General features: G+C 38.1%; 1 protein-coding gene across 1 annotated transcript in view; it reads right to left on the bottom strand.

Moving 5' to 3' along the window:
* The window catches only part of Slco4c1 (solute carrier organic anion transporter family, member 4C1), a 52,853-nt gene that overhangs the window by 30,197 nt on the left and 504 nt on the right, over positions 1-22,152 (bottom strand). Inside the window, exon 2 of the mRNA XM_013022099.1 lies at positions 17,936-18,202. Within this exon, the coding sequence (XP_012877553.1) occupies positions 17,936-18,202 (267 nt within the window). The remainder of the gene's footprint in view (positions 1-17,935; positions 18,203-22,152) is intronic.

Genomic DNA, 22,152 nt, shown 5'->3' on the forward strand with positions numbered 1-22,152 from the left:
CACCAGAAAAATGGAAGTGGCACTGTGGCTCAAGTAGTAGAGTGCTAGCCTTGAGTTGAAGAGCTGAGGGACAATACCCAGACCCAGAGTTCAAGCTCCACCACTGACTATATATATAAATATATAAAATCACACTGTACCCCACAAATATGTATAATTAATGTCAAAATTTCATAAAAGCATGTGTTTTGATAATGTACCACAAGATGGAGCTGCCACATTGTTTAGGAGCTGAGAATTTTACCTGACAGATAACAAGTATTTATAGTGGCTGAAGCCAAAAGGACCAAAAGGAAAATCAGAACAATTAGAAGTTAAAAATCTCAAGCTTATTCTAGTGTGTGTATGTGTGTGTGTGTGTGTGTGTGTGTGTGGTGTGTGTGTGTGTGTGTGGTGTGTGTGTGTGTGTGTGTGTGTGTGTGTGTGTGTAGTGCCAGTTCTCGGGCTTGAACTCAAGGCCTAGGCATTTTTCCTGAGCTTTTTTTTTTTACTTGCACTTTGACAGACTTAAAAGTCTTCCTTGTGTACTAGCACTCTACCATTTTAGCCACAGCTCTACTTCTAGCTTTTTGCTGGTTTATTGGAGTTATTGAAGTTCAGAGTTTCACAGACTTTCCAGCCTGGGCTGGCTTTTATTCTAACTTTTAAGACATTCTGTAGCCCACAATCTTGGGCATTCTTCCTGAAGAACTATAGGCTCATGTCATTGTTTTCCTAGGGCCTCACAGCTGCAGGGGTAAGAGTATCTTCTTGGATTCCTCCCCTGCCTAAATCTCCTGGGCACACATTGAAGAGGCTCCAGAGAATCCAGTTCCCCAAATTTCCAGAAACAGGTACATTGAAATGTCTAAACTGTAAACAAAATTTACCGCCTCACCGCCTCTCCTTCCTTCTTGGAGAGTGACTTCCAGTCACTACCCTAAAAAAGAAAGAAAGAAAGAAAGAAAGAAAAAAAGAAAGAAAGAAAGAAAGAAAGAAAGAAAGAAAGAAAGAAAGAAAGAAAGAAAGAGAGAGAGAGAGAGAGAGAGAGAGAGAGAAAGAAAGAAAGAAAGAAAGAAAGAAAGAAAGAAAGAAAGAAAGAAAGAAAGAGAAAGAAAGAAAGAAAAGAAACAAAGAAAGAGCTACAGACTTTGTTTACATGTAAAAATTTTACAAGTCCCATTAGCATTTTCTGGCCAGAGGAGCTTAGGTCAGTCACTCTGGCATTCCTTTCTAATGATCTCTTTTTACTTGCTAGGAAACCAGTCCCACCAGCCTATCTCATAAAACTTAAGATCTTTGAAGGTCAAGATCTAAGGAGGTCTCTATAAGAAGCTAGTTGGGGGACCTACTTGCCTCAGGGACACTGTGGTGTCTATAGCTCTGAAAAATCGGAAAGAATTTTCTTCCTGTAGGTGAGGAGCAACAGTCCTAAGTCCAAATTGATATGCTTTTCCAGTAACACGAGACCAGCCAGGTGACAGCAGGGGCCTCCTGGGCTGCTCTGATTTCAAAAACTACAGGAGGTAGGTGGAAAAAGAGTTGCACAAAGAGTCATACCAACAACCTGCCTAATAACCCACCTGCCTCTGAAGCCAGCCGTGCTGCTCTTCTTCCCTGGGAACCTGATACTAACCCACCCAATGAAGTGATTTTCAAATGGACCTACCACTGTATCCCAGAAAGATAAGAAAAACCCACAGCACAACAATTATTAAGGTCAACATTAGGACATTAGCCAAATCAATATTTTATGGAGCACATGAAAAAAGTGAACAAACTTTACTATGAAATGAAGTCATTATTTATATGAAAGCAGAAGTGAAATATCAGAAAAGAAATGATGAGAGAAAGAAAGATCAGGTAGGTTGTAGTAGGCAAAGAAACAGAGATAACTGATAACATAAAAGTGGAGAAACAAAACACAGATCTCATAAGGCAGCAAGATGAAAGCAAAGATAAATGCTCTTCCAGCAAGGAAGAAGTACGTGGAAGAGGCATGAGGGAAATGCCTGGTAACAAACAAAGGGCAAATATTTAAAGTCTAAAATATGGGGCTGGGAAGGTGGCTCAGTGGTAGAGCACTCACCTTGCATGCCCTGGTTCAATTCCTCAGCACCACATAAGCAGAAAAAAAAAAAAGCCGGAAGTGGTGCTGTGGCTCAACGTGGTAGAGCGCTAGCCTTAACCTGAAGAGCTGAGGGACAGCGCCCAGGCCGAGTTCAGGCCCCACGACCGGACCCCCCCAAAAAATATATAAAATATGAACAAATAAAATACTCAAATAGGGTGAAAGTACTTGAGAAGAAAAACTAAAAACCATGAAAGAAAATACTCAACAATGTGATTTAAGACAAAAATGCTGAATCTAACACATATGAATGAGAACTTTATACTTCAAATCTATCTACTAGGTATCACAAAATACAGCAGATTGGACCCTGAACAAGGTTATTGAGTATTTTGTGCCTCTCTTTCCCTCTGTGGTAGTAATAAGTGGTATTAACATGCATTATATATATATATATATATATATATATATATAAGTTCACAATACTGTATATCATGTATTAATTCCTATTTTTTCTCCTTCATCAATATCTAGCACCACACAGACTTCTGCTCTATAAAGACACACTTTGGAAAAATACTGGTTATAGTATGACAGAGGTGCCAAGTAAAAATAAACAGAGACACCTACTCAGATGATTACAAAAGACATTTCATGGATACTTTGAGTGCTTGAGAGAACTGGCGATCTCTGGCTGGCTAGTGGCATGTTCACCATGGAAAGCCAGTCTCAAGGTCATACTTGGCAATCCCATGGCAGTAGACGTTCATGTCAAGTGAAGACAGTCTTAAAGACTGAGCAGGCCTCTTACTGGGTTGGTTCTGAGAGACATTCCTAGAGCAGAAATCTGTAATCAGAGAGAGTTTCAGTCTTTCCCATGAACACTAACCTCCATTTCATTGAAATGTGAGAGATGTGACCTCATTTTTAACAAGTTTAATAAGGTGTCATAGACTTTCAGCAAAATATTACCAGGGCATAAGGAAAATTCAGTCATCCTACTTACAACTGAAGTTGAAATGGTCTTCGCACAAGATGATAAGAGAAAAAGAGAAGCAAGGACAGTGGACAATCAGCAAACTCTACAGATCTTCCTCAGTCGCACACCAGAGTCCTGAGATTAATAAGTGTCTTTCTATCATCTGCCAGGTTATCCCTTTACCACTGCCACTCCTCAATCGATCTGAGATTTTACATGGTCTCTAGCTCTTCTATCTCTACTGAGTTATGACAATTTTACAAGCTCTATTGGGAGTGGAAATGTTAGGTTTCAAGTAAGTTCTTACATTCCAAAATATATTTTCCCTTGAAATCATTGAAAAATAAAATAAAACTATTTTCTCTTGGCATGTACGATCTATTAACTCTACCAGTTTGTGGCCCTCTTCTTACCTTTTTGTTGACTATTTCGTTAAAGTGATTAAAAAAACTAATTAGGGAATAGTCTCAGCTTTGGATTTAAGGAGTTAACCATTGTTCCTTGATGGAAGCATTCACATCTTAGGCATTAGGATAAACAGGACCCATGGAGTGAGCAAAACTTCTATTATTAAATAAGAGAGAAGTGTGCTCATTCCTATGATCCTAGTTACTCAAGAGCTTGAGAACTGAGAATCACAGTTCAAAGCTAGCCCGGCAGGAAAGTGCACGTAGAAAAGTGCAAGTACAAAAAAAACAAAACAAAACAAAACAAAAGCCAAAATGGAACTGTGGCTTGAGCAGAAAAAACAAAGGGGCAGAGTGCTCAAGCCCTGAGTGCAAGCCCCACATTAAAAAAAGAAAAAATCCATTTAAACAGATACAACAAGGAAAAGCACCAAACTATTGTCAATCTTTATTCTCTACCCTGCACATTGTGGCTAGAGAAGACCACAGAATGGCTTCTGCCTTATTATGATCTACCATGCCCTGTAGGGAAGGAAACTATGTTTTGCAAGTAATTCAACAGAAACCATTCTAAAAAACCAGCAGCTTCTGGTCACTAGGGAACATTGCAAGACAAGTAAATTGCATCAGTAGATGTCTATAGGAAATCTCTTTGCTGCAAATGTGTTTCTTACTCAAAATGATGTTGCATACAATATAATGATCAAGAATAAAGTATTATTATGTCAGTCAAATAATGGTGAATGATTGATAGATGCATTACAACAAATGAAGACAAATTCATACCTATAAAATTTATTTATCCCAGAAAGACAATTTCTAGCCAAGATAAATGTTCTTTGGCTCACCTTAAATCCTAATATATTAGGCCTGAGCTACTGCTGTAATTGGTACATCAGGCAATTTGTCTGTAGAAGAGACAGACAGGCTAGAATTGTGGAAAGGGGCATGATTTTGAACCCATGTTTAGCTTTCTTTTTTTTTGGGGGGGGGGAATGGGGGGTCCGGTCATGGGGCCTGAACTCTTCAGCTCTTCAGCTCAAGGCTAGTGCTCTACCACTTGAGCCACAGTGCCACTTCCGCCTTTTTTCTTTTTGCTTCTGTGGTGCTGAGGAATCGAACCAAGGGCCTCATGCATGCAAGGCAAGCGCTCTACCACTGAGCCACCTTCCCAGCCCCATGTTTAGCTTTCTTTAAAGTCATTATGGGTATTTTTTGCCTGAGATAATTCTGCAAGTATTACTGCAGCTGAAGAAAGACAATGACATTCACATGAACAGTCAATCCTGAGGGTCTCTTCTGAAACCAATGACTTCACATAGCACCAACAAGTAACAAAACTGTCTTTATATTCCAGCCCCATTCCAGAATACACACTCAGCTTACTTCCTTATTCAGCCTTTGTATTTTTTTGTCAAGCTTCTGACTGACCAGCCCATCTGTCATAGCTGTACATGAATAGATATAGATCTGTACTTTAGACATTCTTTCCTTCTATTGAAGGTTATGTTCCATTTGCCATGGCTTCTTAGGAACATGAATGATTGCAGCTGTTACTCAGAACACTTCATTTGTGGTAGTTGATGGTATACTTTTTAGACTCTTTACAAAGCAGGCTATATATTTTTCTCCTGTGTTCACCAGCCATGGGGAAATTTCTGTAATATCCTCACAATGAAGACATAGGTTTGTGTAGTAAGACCATGCTAACTTCTCCTTTTGATGATAACCTTCCTCTAATTTCAAGAGAGGAAGTACAAGTTATCAAAAACTAGTAATACAGTTACTTGGGCCTTCCCCAATTACTTTTTCTACCACTTAATTTAACAATGAGCATTACCTTCCATGTCAAATTGTATGATTTGCTACATAAAGTTCTAGGGAAGTATGAGAAATTCAGGTCACATGATATTGTCATATGCCTAACTACAGTAGAAGCCCTGTGATTCTATCTACTCAGGAAGATGATATCTGAGAAGCACAGTTTGAAGCCAGCCTGGGCAGTACAGTCCATGAGACTATTATCTCCAATTCACCACCAAATAGAATTGGAGCTGTCGTTCATGTGATAGAGTGCCAGCCTTGAGCAAAAAGCTAAGGGACACTCTCCCCAGGTGCTGAGTTCAGGCCACAGTACTGACACATTAAAAAATTAAAATAAAATAAAAATTTAAAAAGCCAGGTGCCAGTAGCTCACATCTGTAATCCTAGCTACTCAGGAGTCTGAGATTCAAGCCCAGGCAGGAAAATCTGGTTTTTGGTCTCCCAAAAAGTACTCAATAAAAAAGCCGGAAGTGGTGCTGTGGCTCAAGTGGTCAAATGCTAGCCTTGAGCAAAAGAAGCTCAGAGTTCAAGGACCAGAGTTCAAGACCCAAGATCGGCAATACATAAGTATATACATATAATCATAAATACAGAAATAATTTTAAATTAAAAAATAAAGATAAGTACAGAAATAACCTACAGCTTATAGAAGCAACTAAAGACCTGCTTTCCAAATGAAGAATAGTTATAGGTAAGAGAAGTGATAGTCTCATTATGAAAACTTGTGTCCTCACTATGAATTCCCTATGGACGTTGCCAGAGGCTACTTCCACCTTCCTGATTGTAAAGCACAAAAGCCTTTACATAGTACAGAACTTTACTCTCTTCAACTCTTCACTAAAATCTAGTTGGTAGACTCCTGCATCATTTAATGAATGAGCTAGAGTTGGTACAACTGTGATAGAAAATATCTCGACAGGCTCAAAATGAACACTACACAGTATGCCTCTATTGTAATAGAGCCCAGGCTTGACAGCCAAGGCTGTCAAAATTCTAGAAATTTAACAACTATAGGAAGCCTCTATAGTTCATCATTTACACTCTTGAATGCAAAGGTGTCTAAAGCATCTGAAACAGTTTTCAATTGCCATTTAAGTACAGATAACTATTTGTTGTGGAGGACTCTCCTATTGGATGGTAGGATGCTAACGGGCATCCACAGTCTCTACTCACTAGCTACAAGAAGAATCCTCTACTCAAGCTGTAATAATAATATTAAAAAATGTTTCCACATACAGCAAATTGGCTGCAATTGAGAACCACTGCTCAAGACTACATGATGACAGAGATCAAGTTGGTTCTAATAATACTGAGATGTAACAGTGATGATATAGTCTTAATTTCCATAGAAAAGCAAACCCCTTGGTGCACACCCATAATCCTAGATAGATAAGAGACTGAGATATGAAAGATGAAGATCCAAAGCCAGTATAGGCAGGAAAAGTCCATGAGACTCGCCAAAATAACTAGCAAAATTTAGAGATCCAGGAGTGGCTTAAGTGGGAAAGAATCAGCTAAGAAAACAAGCCTCGTGAGTGTGAGGATCTGAGTTCAAACACCAAAAACAAACAATAAGTAAATAAAACCAAAAAAACACAAACAACACCAAATCCTATGAGAATACAAGTATGATCTGAATATGAAGATCTATTGCTTTAAAGATCATTTAAATGTAAAACATTGGACAAAATTTATATAGGAATGGAAAAATTATGTACTCTCAAAAAGAGAAGGAAAAAGAAAAGAAAGTGTATGTGTGAGAGAAGGAGAAGCAAGGAAGCAAGCAAGCAAACCACCTTGGTTTTATAGCTGAAAAGTCAAAGAAACTTACCTCTAAGGTCAAGATCTACATATTAGGTAGCTAAGGCTGCGCCTATTTATGCTTGAACAAATATAAAATCTAGAACCAAGACAATATCTCCACCAGATTATGTTTGCCATAAGAAACAATAATGAAGTACAGTTTTTCTGTACTACTTTATTATGCAGGCAACCTAGACAAATGCATGCTCTTTCAAATTTTTCATGGTGTCACTAAGCTTTAATTCTCCTAACAATATAGTATTATTTGTTTACTATCTTGTTCAGAGGATTCTGCTCAGCCCTTCTAAAAATTTGCCAATTCTACCAGCTAATGTATATATACTTTTCCTGTATCCTTAAAATAAAAGATGTGTCACCAATGTGATGATCATGACAGCTAATATATACCCTATCTATAATCTTAGTCCAAAGGACTCAGTTTTCTCTCATAGGGTAAGGTTTCAGTGATAACTTAGTGAGTCCAGAAGAGCTATGATTCAACAATCACACTAGACCTTTCCATTTTATGTTCAATCAAGATCTACAGGGTGATCTTGGATTCCTACTCTGTATGGTCCTAATAAGGGGCCTCTTGCCCTTATCTTAAATCCATTAGAGCAGTTTCAGAGCAAGTAAGAGAAGAAGAAAGTCTGAATAAATTCCTCAGTCTAATAATATTAATAACAAGACTATCATAACATAAACATAGATTGCCAGGCCTTTAACAAACTCTCAAAAAACTGTATAATAAATACACACAAAGCACTACTACTACTTAATCAAAATATAATTCTGGAAATATCCAACCAACCCATAGGAAAGTAGAAAATATATAAATTAAAAAGAAAAAGAACAAACACAAAATGAAACCTAAAAGCATAACCTTCAACTTTAACATACCAAATTTAGAATCTACATGTCTAAATATCATTACAAAGCAGACACTGGAGATAGGTGCTAGAGGTGCATGCCTATAACCTAATCATTCAAGAGGCTAAGACCTGTAAGGTAGCAGTTCAGACCCAATTTAAGCAGAAAAGTCAAAATGCCAGAATGGAAGCATAGCTCAAGTGGTAGAATGCCAGCTGTGAGCAAGAAAGCCAGGTGCAAATGCAAGGCTCTGAGTTCAAGTCTCCGTATCTAGTTACAAATGGCCCTCCTGCACCCCCTCCCCCACCCTAGATATTCAGAATGGATTAATTAACTATAATCTAATAGGTGTAGTCTACCTGAAACTCAGTTTAATTTTAATGATATGCATAAGTTGACATTTAAAGGATAGTTAAAAAGACATATCCAAATATTAATCAAAATAAAGTAGGAAGTTATATTAATATGAGAGGAAAAAAACTGGGTTGGGAAGGTGGCTCAGTGGTAGAGAGCTTGCCTTACATGCCTGAGGCCCTGGGTTCGATTCCTCAGCACCACATAAGCAAAAAGAAAAAAGCCAGAAGTGGCGCTGCGGCTCAAGTGGTAGAGCGCTAGCCTTGAGCTGAAGAGCTGAGGAACAGCGCCCAGGCCCAGAGTTCAGGCCCCACGACCAGATCCCCCCCCAAAAAAAAGAGGAAAAAAACTGACCTTGGAGCAAATAAATTGATCAGAAACAGAGAAGGAATACCTCTAGAAAGACTAATAAAGACAAAGAAAGAATAGACAAATACTATCAATGCCAGAAATGTAAGGACTTCACTACAGACCCTTGCAGACAGCAAAAGGAGAACAAATGTGACAACTTAGCTCCAATAGGCCAAATGAAGTACATGTGAAGGGGGCAGGGAGGGAAAACATACATTTTAACTGATAAATTCCCCCAATAGAAAACTATAGGAACATATGACTTCATTTGAAGAATTCTAACAAAAATATAAAGAAAAATTAGCATACGTTGCAGACATCATAGCTGATAGGTAGTAAACTAAATGAGGATCATATATTGTCATACAGAGTGCCAGCAAAAATCTACATGCACTTCCTCATGAGCCTAATCATTATGCTACATTGCTACATACTTTCATTAAATGTGTATTAGATCAATGAAACAGAAAAAAAAATGACAGAAAAATTTACTGACCAACTTTTAAGAACCACACTACAAAAATAAAAGTTTCTTCATTTCTTTTCTTACCACAAACCACATTTTTACCAATCTTTCTGAGGAAGCTACAAAATCAATTGCTTAATTATTCAACACATTTTCTCTAGTAGATACAGCTAATTATGCCTATATGCCTATGGTTTAAAGGTCCTATCAAAGATTTTGACTTTATATATGAAGATAAATAATGTCCAACCCAAACACGCTGCTGCATGTTCACACTGAATTAGAAATACTGTAGCGAAACCAACATTACAGCAATCACTCATGACACAAACCAAAGCAAAAGCAGTTCACTACTATTTCTGAAAATGCTTCTCATTTTAGCTTCCTTTTTTTTACATTGCAAAATTTCTCAGATCTTAAATGTTATCCATGAAGGTCATTCATGACAAATAATTCTTTCCTCTGATAAACATTATTCTTTCTGATTTAGTGGCACTTTTTCAGAATTTGTTGCTACTTTTTCCTCAGAAAACCTGGAAATGGTCTTGATACTTCTACTGTGCCTAATTTTTATGAAATCAATATACTATTTTATAAAGACTATAGTCCCCTAATATTAGCATTGTCCCTTCAGAGTACAGAGAGATAGAGAAACAGACAGACAGACTGACAGACATTATTCTTTAAGACCAGTTTTGGAAAATGGAGTCAGAAAATCCTAAACTGTATTTATCTACCATTGCCTAGTTTCATTTCATTGTACTGCAGAAGAAATCATTAGACAACTGGTAGAAGAGATCCATCATTCATTGCATATTTGACAACTCAACAAACTTTTTTTTCTCACCTTAAATATTTTTTAGGTAAGATTTCATACTTTTTGCCAGGGCTGGGCTTGAACCACCATTCTAGCTATGCCTCCTGGGATCACAGATCTGTATACTAGGCCCAACTTGCTTTATGAGAGGAGATCTCACTAACTTTTTGTTGAAATTTGCCTTGAACCATGATCCTCCTGATGTCAGCCTCCTGAGAACTAGGGATTCTGACCATGAACCATCATGACAGGTCAACAGATATTTCTTGATAATTTACTTTATATGCTGTTCTAGGTGCTGAGCATAATGAAGTTTCTAAACTTAATAAAGGTTGCAAAAATATCCTTAGACCTAGCACAGAATAGAAGGTGTCCATTAAAATATCAACCTGGGAGAGGAATGATAAAGTGAGGGATGGAAGCAGAATAATAGTTACAAGCAGGAAAATCAATTCTCCTGGTCACTACTAATGCAAAACCCTACACATCCTGCTTATAAGACTCACAAAATGCATTTTTATTTTTATGTTGATGCAGTAGGACATGTGTACATCTGTCACTTTTGCCCAAACTCATTTAACCATGAGACAAACTTTTACAATACTCAATATGCCTAGAAGTTAAGCCCTGCAGATTATGGTGGCTTGAGAATGCTGGAATATGTTTTGTTTTATTTTGTTTTGCTTTTTGTCGTTCATGGGGCTTGAATGCTGGGTTTGGGCGCTTTCCCTCAGCTCGTCAGCTCAAGGCAAGTGCTCTACTACTTAAGCCACAGCGCCACTTCCAATTTTCTGAGTGGTTTATTGGACATAAGAGTCTCATGGACTTTCCTGCCTAGGCTGGCTTTGAACCATGATCCTCAGATCTCAGCCTCCTAAGTAGCTAGGATTATAGGCATGAGCTACCAGCACTGGGCAGGAACATGTTTTCACCCTTGCCTAAGATCAAGAAGTTTTTAAACTACTAAGAACAAGCAAAGGATAGTTTGTGAGTAACACAGAAGTAATGCTAATACCTCATTGATAACATTTTCCTACATATTTTTCTCTGGGAGTTTTACTTTAAAAATTAAGTCAGTCATTGAAATTCAATAGTACCAGCTATGTTAAAGCAGTTAGTATTTTTTTCTTATTTTTTCTTTTTCTGATAGCTCTGTATGCTTTAATTTGTATATGGTGTACTCATGGGCACATTTGTAGGAGGTGAGGAGAGGGTACAGATTCAGAGGAAAAAGGGTGAAGAAGTGCAGCAGTGGAGCACACTGGATATTGATAGAAGTGAACTATGCAACTCATGGGTGGAGATGGGAGGGAGCAAATGGAAGAGAATGAGAGAACAGATGTCTTACCTTACATACATTAAAGTAACCCTGCTGTGTATCACCTCTAAAACAACAATAACGTAAATTAGGGAATAAAGATAAAAGAAAAAAAGCACCTAGTATTTCATGGTGGTTGTGAGACTCCTATTTTAAAAGAAAACATTTTTTAAAAATCCTAAAATGTAAAGAAACTTTCTTCTTTTCCCACAGTTGAAGGTCTCATAATGAAACCAGCCTGACAATGTGTTTTCAGAATTGGTTTACGATAATATGGATAATATTTTTTTAAGAAAATATTGATTCCTGGGCTGGGAAGGTGGCTCAGTGGTAGAGCACTTGCCTTGCATGCATCAGGCCATGGGTTTGATTCCTCAGCACCACATAAGTAAAAAGAAAAAAAAAAGCCAGAAGTGGCGCTGTGGCTCAAGTGGTAGAGCGCTAGCCTTGACCTGAAGAGCTGAGGGACAACGCCCAGACCCAGAGTTCAGGCCCCACGACTGGACCCCCCCCCCAAAAAAAGAAAGAAAATATTGATTCCTGTGTGCTGTTCCAGATTTTCTGAAGAAATGCACCCACAAGTCAGAATTAAATAAGGACAGTTATCTCGGTAGTTTAAATTATCTAAGGAAATGGCAGGGGAGAGACTGAAGTGCCTCTGTAAAAGTTACAACTTTATCTAGGGCACTGACTACCTCTAACAACTCTTTTCATTTTGCAAATTAAATTTTAATATTTTTATTGCACCATTGTATCTTGTAGCCTAGAAAGGGATTTCTACTAAAGAAGAGGGAATAGTAAAAGAGAAGAGTGCTCATAGATCTAATAAAATTACATCATTCTGCTGAATTAGTAGTTGGAAAGCTCTAGGATTTTTTTATCCCCAATCTTCTTCAATCTGAACATTCCATAATTTATAATAGACACACAAATGAGAAAAGGAAAAAAAAAACAATAAGGAACTGGTGGTATGGCTTAGCAGCAATAACATAACAAATGTGGGGTCCTGAATTCAAATTCCAGAATCCATCCCTTCTCTCCAAAATGCCTACTTTTAATAATCGAAGATAAAGAAGAAAGCTTTAACTACAAATTAAGTGAGACTCAACTCTGAGTCTGATTCTGATTATTTTCCTAACAAAACTTTTTTTTCCTCAGCAAAACCAAAGCTCTCTGCAGAATTCTCCCCTCAAACACCAATTCTAAACATTTAGCAATTTAATGCTTCAGGTAGTAGAAATTTGAATCATTAAGGTTACCATGTTTTAGGGAAAAGAGCCAGATAATAGGAACAATACAGCTTAGATCAATAAAGGAACAGAAGTTCATTATAGTAACTATTCTTATAATTTCTAGAGTTTTAAAAATAAGCCCCCTCAATAAACTGGGTGAGAGCAAGGGAAAGGTTAATATTGTCCAAAAAGAAATGTACTCATGACCTGATTTATGTAACTGTAATCCTTCTGTACATCACCTTTATATAGCAATGATAAAAATAAGGGGCTGGGAAGGTAGCTCAGTAGTAGAGCGCTTGCCTTGCATGCATGAGGCCCTGGGTTCGATTCCTCAGCACCACATAAGCAAAAAGAAAAAAGCCAGAAGTGGAGCTGTGGCTCAAGTGGTAGAGTGCTAGCCTTGAGTTGAAGAGCTGAGGGACAGCACCCAGGCCCAGAGTTCAGGCCCCACGACCGGACCCAAAATAATAATAATAACAATAATAAAAATAAAAAATAACCTCCCTCCCAGAATCTCAAGATCATTTTGTTAACAACATTTATAAAAATCTCATCAAAAAGGAATTAAGGGCTGGAAATGTGGCTTAGTGGTACAGTGCTTGCCTACTGTGCATGAAGCCCTGGGTTCAATTCCTCAGTACCATATAAACAGAAAAAGCCAGAAGTGGTGCTGTGGCTCAAATGGTAGAATGCTAGTCTTGAGCAAAAAAGCTCAATGACAGTGCCCAGGCCCTGACTTCAAGCCCCAGGACTGGCAAAAAAAAAAAAAGGAATTAAAAGATCATGGATGAAAACAAGATTATGCGATAATGACTTTTGTTTATTACATTTAAAAAATTTGTTAAATTGCTATTAAGATATGTCAAAGTGAGTTTCACTATCTGAAGTGAAAAAGGATTTCTTAATGTTAAATGATATATTTGAAAATATTTTATGACAATATTCCATCTTTGAGTTGTTTAGAAAATAGCTCTCACTAGTGCTCTCTCTCTCTCTTTCTTCTCTTTCTCTCTCTCTGTCTCTTTTGTATCCCATAACAACTAAAACTTCCCTGTGATGAATTTTGTCAGCTCCACTCAAAAGTTATATATCTCTAACCTTTATGTTTCTATTTACAGCTCCCCTGGTACAAAAAATTCTCCCAAACCTGCTTTTTTTTTTTTTTTTTTTTACAAAACAATAGAAAATCAAGCTGATTGTAAATATGCCTTTCTACCTTTTGCTAACACTCTTTTGTGTGTGTGTGTGCATACTGGTCCCATGGCTTTAACTCAGGGCCTGGGCACTGTTTCACTAGCACTTCTGAGCCACAGCTCCACTTTCTGCTTTTTGGAGGTTAACTGGTGATCAACATCTCAGGGACTTTCCTGCCCAGGCTAGCTTCCAACCACAATTCTTAGATCTCAGCTTTCTGAGTAGAAGATTACAAATGTGAACCACTGGTACCTCATTTACCTTTTACTATTCTAAGCCTCCTGTGGAAATTATCCATGCTATCATATTCATATTTTGCTTCCTTCTATGTACTGTTACAGTACTTTAATTTCCTCCTAGAGATTAATTCACTAAAATGAGCACTGATTTTCCTCAAACACTCATACACAAACATTCATTAATTTCCTTAGTGTTCATTTCAAATGAAACTACATCTATGATTTCAATTAATATATTTATTTTTTAATGGTATACTCCCGTACTATATAACATTATGCTTTGTTAGATTGTGTTACTGAAGAAGATTTTATGTTCCCATTGCTCCTAATTTATAGGATATTTTCAAGTTATTTCATTATCTTTTCCACTGGCATATAGTTTTCTTCTACACTGCCAGACAAATAATTCTGGTTTTATGTTCCAGGTTTTCATATTTACAAAAGTATATTTTATTTACTTGAACAAACAAGCTATGATGTTTTAAAGAAATGCAAACTATTATGTTAACTTCTTGAAATTAGTAAAAAAAAAACTGTAGTCACTCATAATAATTTACAAAATAAGCATAAGGTCTAGATTAGTGTACGCTATTGTTAATCACAACACTAATAGGAAGTCACTTCATATTATAAAAACAAGGAATTCATGATTTCTAACATTCATTCCATTTCTAACTATCTGGGTCCTTTCAGATGTCTCATGTAATTCAACTGAATTGTGCATCTGTTATATTGTAAACCTTTAAACACATACACACACACACAATGATATTTCTGGTAACAAAGGTATTTAGAACTAAAAAAGAATGGAACTCAAAAAAGAAAAAAAAGTATATCTGGGCATGTTCATACTTTGACATAAAGTAACTGACATATCCCTTCCCCCCAAACTAGTGACAGCATCAGTTAAAAATTAGAACGAGGAAGTCCTTTGAACCCAGTGTTTGCACTTGCAGGAATTAAGACTACTGAATGAACATTTTGGTATTTAGGTAAACATGTTCAAGGATATGTATTGCAACAGTGTAATGTAATATGTAATTCAAACTTTATCAAGTCCAAACTCAGATTCGTTATTTCCACTCACAATTCTCCTTGTCTCCTGCATGCTGGTACACAGTCCCAGTTGGTCAGGGCAAAATACCAAGGAGAGAAAATGCATTCCTCCTTCACAAAAATCTAATAGTGAGTCTTACCTCCTTTTCATGTAAAATATTTACCAGTCATCCTCCAGATACCTATTATTATCTACTCAGGCCCAGCCACCTTTCTACCTCATCTGGACTATGGTAAAAACTTCCTGGTGTTTTCTTCCCTATTACCTTTGCCTTTCAGAATTGTAGAAGCCAAACAGATTGTTTTATTTTCTATTTGATTTTACTTCATGTTAGATAGTACTGGGCTTTGAACTCAGAGCTCATGCTTTCTCAATTAGCACTATACCACTTGAGCTCTTTCAGCTTTCTACCAATTATATTTTAATGGTTATTTTGGAGATGGAATCTAGCATACTTTTCTGCCCTGTCTGGGTTCAACCCAAGATGCTCCAGATCTCAGCAACTTGATTTAGTTTAGGATTACAGGCATGAGCCACCAGGATATTAGCCAAGATGATCATTTTAAAACATGAACTTCCCATTGTAAAAAATTTATCCACGATTTTGCTCTGTATTTCATACAACATCTAAGTACTTCACTGGCATCTGCCTGGTTTTCCAGGCTCATTACTTGACATATTTCCTCATACTGTGACCATGCCAAACTAATCAATCCTAAAACTAATCAAGCTCCAAGACACTTAGTCAAGGTTTTCCTCCAGCATGGAAGCATTTTTTTCAAGACCAGTCCCTTGTTATTCAGAATTATCATAGTATCGAATGCAGCTTATCTAATTACTCATTTATAATTAACTTCGATCAAAATTATCTCATTTATCAATTAGTTGTATATTTTTCCCTAATAAGATAATAAAGTCCTGCTGACATGAACTGCTTTACTACTACTTCGACTGTTCTTGAGACCAGATCCCACTATATAGCCTAGGCTTGCCTTGAAATCACAGTCCTTCTGCCTCAGCCTCCTTAAAATATGTGTCACCATGCCTGTATTCTTGTATTGCTTTATCTCAATGCTATATGCAAGCTATATGAATATATATTTGTTTTATGAATGGTAAAATAACTTTGGGGAAACCTGAGTTTTTCTACTTCAGTGATCTACTAGAATGGCAAAAAAAAAATCAGCCAGATCAACAAAGATTATAACAACCTGCACAGTGCACAGTAATAAGTAACTAATCTGGCTGCATTAATCTCAACTTCATTTCTGGATACACACACACACACACACACACACACACACACACACACACACACACCCTTAATTTGTTGTCATTTCCCTAACCTCTTGACATTGGCTATAGTTCTAGTATTGTAAGATTTAATACTGTGAAAATCATGGAAGACAAACCCGGCTTATATAGTATAAGATAATTTATGTTTGAGTTACAGTTTAGAAAGTAAAGGCTTTTTTAAAGCAAGTTTTGTTTACATTAAGAACAAGAAGAGCATCAGATTAACCAGAAGGGTGAGAATCTAGAAATAACTCAAGGATTACCACCTAAACCCTCTCCACATAAAACCATTTCACTATCATCAATCAGTACCATGTGTTCTTGTGTGGCAGATTATAAAGTTTAGACTGTTCCTGATTATTTAGATTTCAGAGATGTAAAGCTAGAGCCTAGGCTACAATGTGTGCCTTACTTCTAAAATCATCCCAACTCAGTTATGTGACATATGCTTTATAACCTTGTCCAATCTACTAGATTCCATAAAAGCACTTTTCCCACTGACCAAATATCTCCTTATTTATGCATTCCAAACTCTACCATGTCTTGAAAGTATCCTTTATTCATCCATGTTTGAATCCTCTATTTGTGTTTCTAAAATATGGTACATTTACCTAATAAGTATACGATAAAACCACACTACATAATACATTTGTTATTAAGAACATGATCTTATTTGTATTTTATAATTTATTTGATAAATTACTAATAATTTAGAAACTGATTATGGGAGAGACTAGTACGTCAGTGTTAATTTTCATTAATACAAACATTAAATTAAATTTTGTATATATAAAAATTTAAAATTTTTGGATATTTACAATTCATCAATTTGTACAAAGAATGCCTATCATACAGTCATCTAATCATCTTTCTCTCTTACTCAAGAGGTTTTTGTTGTTGTTTTTTTGGTTTTTTTACTTATATAACTCCTGAAATCTTCTGATTTTGTAACCATCTGACTTTACTATTAATGATTTCAAAGTCTGCTACTGCAAGTCCCAGAAAGGACATAAAAATGCCATGGTGCACTCTCATTAACACATACCTCTAGCTCTACACTAATTGTTTTTCCATTAAAAGTGATTCTTTGAAAAGAATAAATTTCCTTTCTGTGATGTTGAATAATGCACTTCATCTAAGCAGACAGAGCAACACCAGACCAAAACTAGAGGTTTCTCTGAAACTAGATGTATCTCAAAATGAGAGTCCAAATTAAAGTTAGTTTCAGTTCTTAGGAAAGTCTCCTATGAATGTCACCTCTTCTTAAGAAAAGTCTCCTAAGAATGTCACCTCTTCTTATTATCTCAAAACAAGAATCCACAATGTGCAGGGCATAGAGCTCTAAAGAGTGTAAATAATAGAATGAAAAGAAAAACTATAGATCACAGATCCTATGGGATCACAACACCTACGAAGGAGAAAAAAAAATCATTTCTTTGTAAACAGGTTTGTATGCCTGGAAATGAGAATCAGGGGATTAACAGAGACAATGTACAGTTTATCTCTTCAACCACCTACCTTACACAACTCACAGAACAAATGAGGCAGTGAGAAGGGAAAGAGATTTATACCTTAGTTTACTCTCGTAGCAAAGTAACACAGTATGAGTAAGCTGCAGTATAGAATAAACAGTTCACTTGTATAGTGCTTGCTGTCAAATACAACAGAAACTTACCTTCAAAAATGGACCCCAACTTATATTTTCCACTGAAAAACTGTGGCAAGGAAAATACAAGTGCTCCCAGTCCTATCATGAATGAAGCAAATGCAAGCCACCGGGGCTTGTGTCCCCTTTCACCGAAGAATGACACAAATAGTGACAACAAGCAGAATGCAATATCATAACTGGACGATATCAAGCCAGTCAGGGAACTCTTCATTTCATAGCGCTTCTCAATTGTGGAAATGCTAATATTAACCAGGCCATTCACTACAATACCTAAAAAAAAAAAGGAAAGGAAATATATATGCATTATTATCACTTTACTATGTAGTTTTAGACTGTTAATCCAATGTACTAAAATGTGGTTGTCACTTTGAATTTTAAAAATCTAAAAGAGAACAAATAAGATCAGGACCACACAGGCAATTATTGTAATGATAAATTGCTTCCTAACCAGATTTTTATCTTGACTTTGCTGTAAGAAGAGGAAACTGAACTCTTATTTTTTTTAATTGTCTAACACTTTTATAAATATTCAAGTTTTATTTTTGTCCTTGTCTCCCCCTCTCTCATGTGGGGTTTGGATATGAAGCTTAGGCTGACTTTGAACTTGGTATCTTCTACAACCTTCATTCAACCTTATGAAGGTTGGTATTACAGATGTGGGTCACTACTCCCAGTTTAAATTTACATTTAAAAGATTCATGAGGTGGGTTGGGAATGTGGCTTAGTGGTAGAGTGCTTGCCTAGCATGGGTTTGATTCCTCTTCTCACATAAACAGAAAAGGAAAAAAAAAAAAAGCCAGAAGTGGCACTGTGGCTCATGGCTCATGTGGAGAGTGCTAACCTTGAGCAAAAGCAGCTCAGGGGTAGTACCCAGGCCAATAAAAAAAGAGACATGAGGGCCGGGAATGTGGCTTAGTAGTAGAGGGCCTGCCTAGCATGCATGAAGCCCTGGGTTCAATTCCTCAGTACCACATAAACAGAAAAAGCCAGAAGTGATGTTGTGGGCCAAGAGTTGGAGTGCTAGCCTTAACTAAAAGAAGCTCAGGTAGAGTGCCCAGACCCTGTGTTCAAGCCCCAGGACTGGCCAAACACACACACACGAAAGAAAGAAAGAAAGAAAGAAAGAAAGAAAGAAAGAAAGAAAGAGACAGAGAGAGAAAGAAAGAAAGAAAGAGAGAGAGAGAGAAAGAAAGAAAGAAAGAGAAAGAAGAAAAGAAGGAGGGAGGGAGGGAGGGAGGGAGGGAGGAAGGAAGGAAGGAAGGAAGAAAGGATTCATGAGTACATAAACTAAGAATGTTATTTTGACTAACAGTACTCTAAATTATATTCAAAAATATTAGAAATAAAAAAGAAATCCTTATACTCCACCTTCTTATTAAATTATAATAAAAGTCTAAAAGAAAAACAAAAACTGAAAATCCAATTTTGACCAGTTTTATAATGTCCTCTCCAGCCAAGCATGGGGGCTCATACCTGTAATCCTGGCTACTCAGAAATCTGAGGCCAGTCTGGTCAAAAAACTTTACCCTGGGGCTGGAAGGTGGCTCAGTGGTAGAGTGCTTGCCTTGCATGCATGAGGCCCTGGATTCGATTCCCTAGCACCACATAAGCAAAAAGAAAAAAAGCCGGAAGTGGTGCTGTGGCTCAAGTGGTAGAGCGCTGGCCTTGAGCTGAAGAGCTGAGGGACAGCACCCAGGCCCAGAGTTCAGGCCCCACGACAGGACCCCCCAAAAAAAAGAAAAAAGAAAAAGAAATTTATCTCTAAAAAATGATGCATTAAACAAGTTTGTCATTTTTTTCTTCCCAATTAAGCATCTGTTAATTACCAAAGAGAATGATATTCCTAAGAATATTTTTGAGAAGCAAAGTAGTAATGATTGCAGTCATTAAATTTAAACTAAAGCATGAATTAAATTACAGGGTCACTTTCACCTTGGGATTTTTTTTTTCCTCAGTCTTGGGGCTTCAACTCTGGGCCTGGGTGTCCCTCAGCTGTTCAGCTCCAGGCTAGTGCTTTATCACTTGAACCACAGCCCCACTTCCAGTTTTCTTTACTTGAGATAAGAGTCTCATGGACTTTCCTGCCCAGGCTGGCTTTGAACTGCAACCCTCAGATGTCAGCCTTCAGAGTAGCTAGGATTACAGGCGTGAGCCACCAACGTCCAGCTCATCTCAAGTCGCGCACGCACGAGTGTGTGTCTGTGTCTGTGTGTGTGTGTGTGTGTGTGTGTGTAGCTAGGATTACAGGCGTGAGCCACCAGCGTCAGGCTCATCTCAAGCCCTGTGTGTAAGTGTGTGTGTAAACTGGTATTTGGGCTTAAACTAATCACTTGAGCCATACCTCCACTACCAGCTTTTTAATTCAGGTTAAATGAATTAAGAATCTCTTGGATTTGTCTGCCCAGGCTAGCTTCAAACCTCAATCTTTTTTTGGGGGGGAGGAGGGGGACGGGGGTGGTGGTTGCTGTTGTTGTTGGCCTTGGGGCTTGAACTCTGGGCCTGGGCTCTGTCCCTCAGCTCTTCAGCTCAAGGCAAGCACTCTACGACTTGAGCCACAGCACCACTTCTGGTTTTCTGGTAGTTTATTGCAAATAAGTCTCACAGACTTTCCTGCCTGGGCTAGCTTTGAACCATGATCCTCAGATCTCAGCCTCCAGAGTAGCTAGGATTACAGGCGTGAGCCACTGGTGCCCAGCTCAAACCTCAATCTTTAATCTCAGACTCCTGATTAGCTAGAATTACAGCTGGAAGCCAAAGTGCCTGGCTAGATTAGTATGCTTCTTAAATTGTGGCTCCCTAGATAGAAGAATATCAATAATCTTGTTACTAATTAAACATTTTACATTAGATTTCAAATAATATCTTGTAATAATTTAGAAATATCAGAATAACTAGGAGACTTTCTGTGATTAACTTCTTAAATTCTGTATTCCTTCACTACTCATGCTTCACAGCCTCTTAGACAACTAAGATGACAGCATTAAAGAAGACAAACTGCCCAGAAAGAAAATTTTTCATCATTCCCACTCTTAGGTATAATGGTTTACTTGCAATCGCAAATACTTAGCACTTAACAAGTGAAAAGCAGTGGAGGAAGGGGGAGAGGAGGTAATGATCTCCTTGGAGATCATTCCTACTTCCTAGTAGGAATAAGAACAGGGAATGTAGTCTTTGATTTAGTTTTCTATTAACTTAGGGGAAAAAATGTTTTCCAACTGGGGGCATGGCTCAAGTGGAAAACTGTCCCTGAGTTTAAATCCCAGTGCCTTCAATAAATAAGAAAGAGATTGAGAAAAAGAGAATCCTACTCCACACTATATTTTGTTATATCCCTTCTTATGTAGACTCTGAAAAATAATTATTTTGAAACTATGGGTCAGATCTCTCTCTCTCTCTCTCTCTCTCTCTCTCTCTCTCTCTCTCTCACACACACACACACACACACACCAAATTCAAACTTTCAACCTCTCCTTTAAGATTTTCCACTTTATAAAAGGGCCAGACCCCCTCCCCAGCCACCTCCAAGTGACTTCCCATTTCGGCCATACCTTCCCTCATAGGCAATCACTCAGGCTCAGGAACTTTCTCCAGGCTATAGCTTTCAAAGGAGCCCCCACCCCCACCCCACCCCACCCCCAGCTTCCCCCAAGCCTGGTTTAGACTGCAAACTCTACAGGGTATAGATCTGGACTTAATCGGTCACTCCCAAGAGAATGGAAAATGAGATCTTAGAACAAAACAGGTACTGGAAAAGCTCTGCGAGGAGTGAAGGCCTGAAACCCTGGCGGACTGGCCACAGCCAACCCCCTCCCAGACCCGAGAGGGTCACACCGCCTGGGCCTCCCCGGGGTCGGTTCCCGCGTTCAGCCACTTTTTACCCAGATCTGCACCCGTGCTCATCCTTTGCCTGAGGCGGGGAAGAAAAATCCTATTCAAAGGAGACACATTTCTGATAAAGAATGTGGAAGAAAACAACAACAACAAAGCAACAGAACAGAAAAAGAAAAGGGTTTATGCTCCAGACAGGGCTCCCCCCCACCCCCATCCTCCCTCCAGAGGGAAAGCTTCTGGCAATTTCCCCTGGAGGGAATTAAACTTGGGCGACCACACAAAACTAGTCTGACCTCGCAGAGCTAGTCCGCGGTGCCGCCCCGGAGCCTCGTGTGGCAGACGCGGTCGGGGCGAGCGCGTGCGGGTTCCCAGGCCCCCGCCGCGCGCGCGCG

The sequence above is a fragment of the Dipodomys ordii genome, unplaced genomic scaffold, assembly GCF_000151885.1.
Source record: "Dipodomys ordii isolate 6190 unplaced genomic scaffold, Dord_2.0 Scaffold59, whole genome shotgun sequence".
NCBI classification, from domain to species: Eukaryota; Metazoa; Chordata; class Mammalia; order Rodentia; family Heteromyidae; genus Dipodomys; species Dipodomys ordii.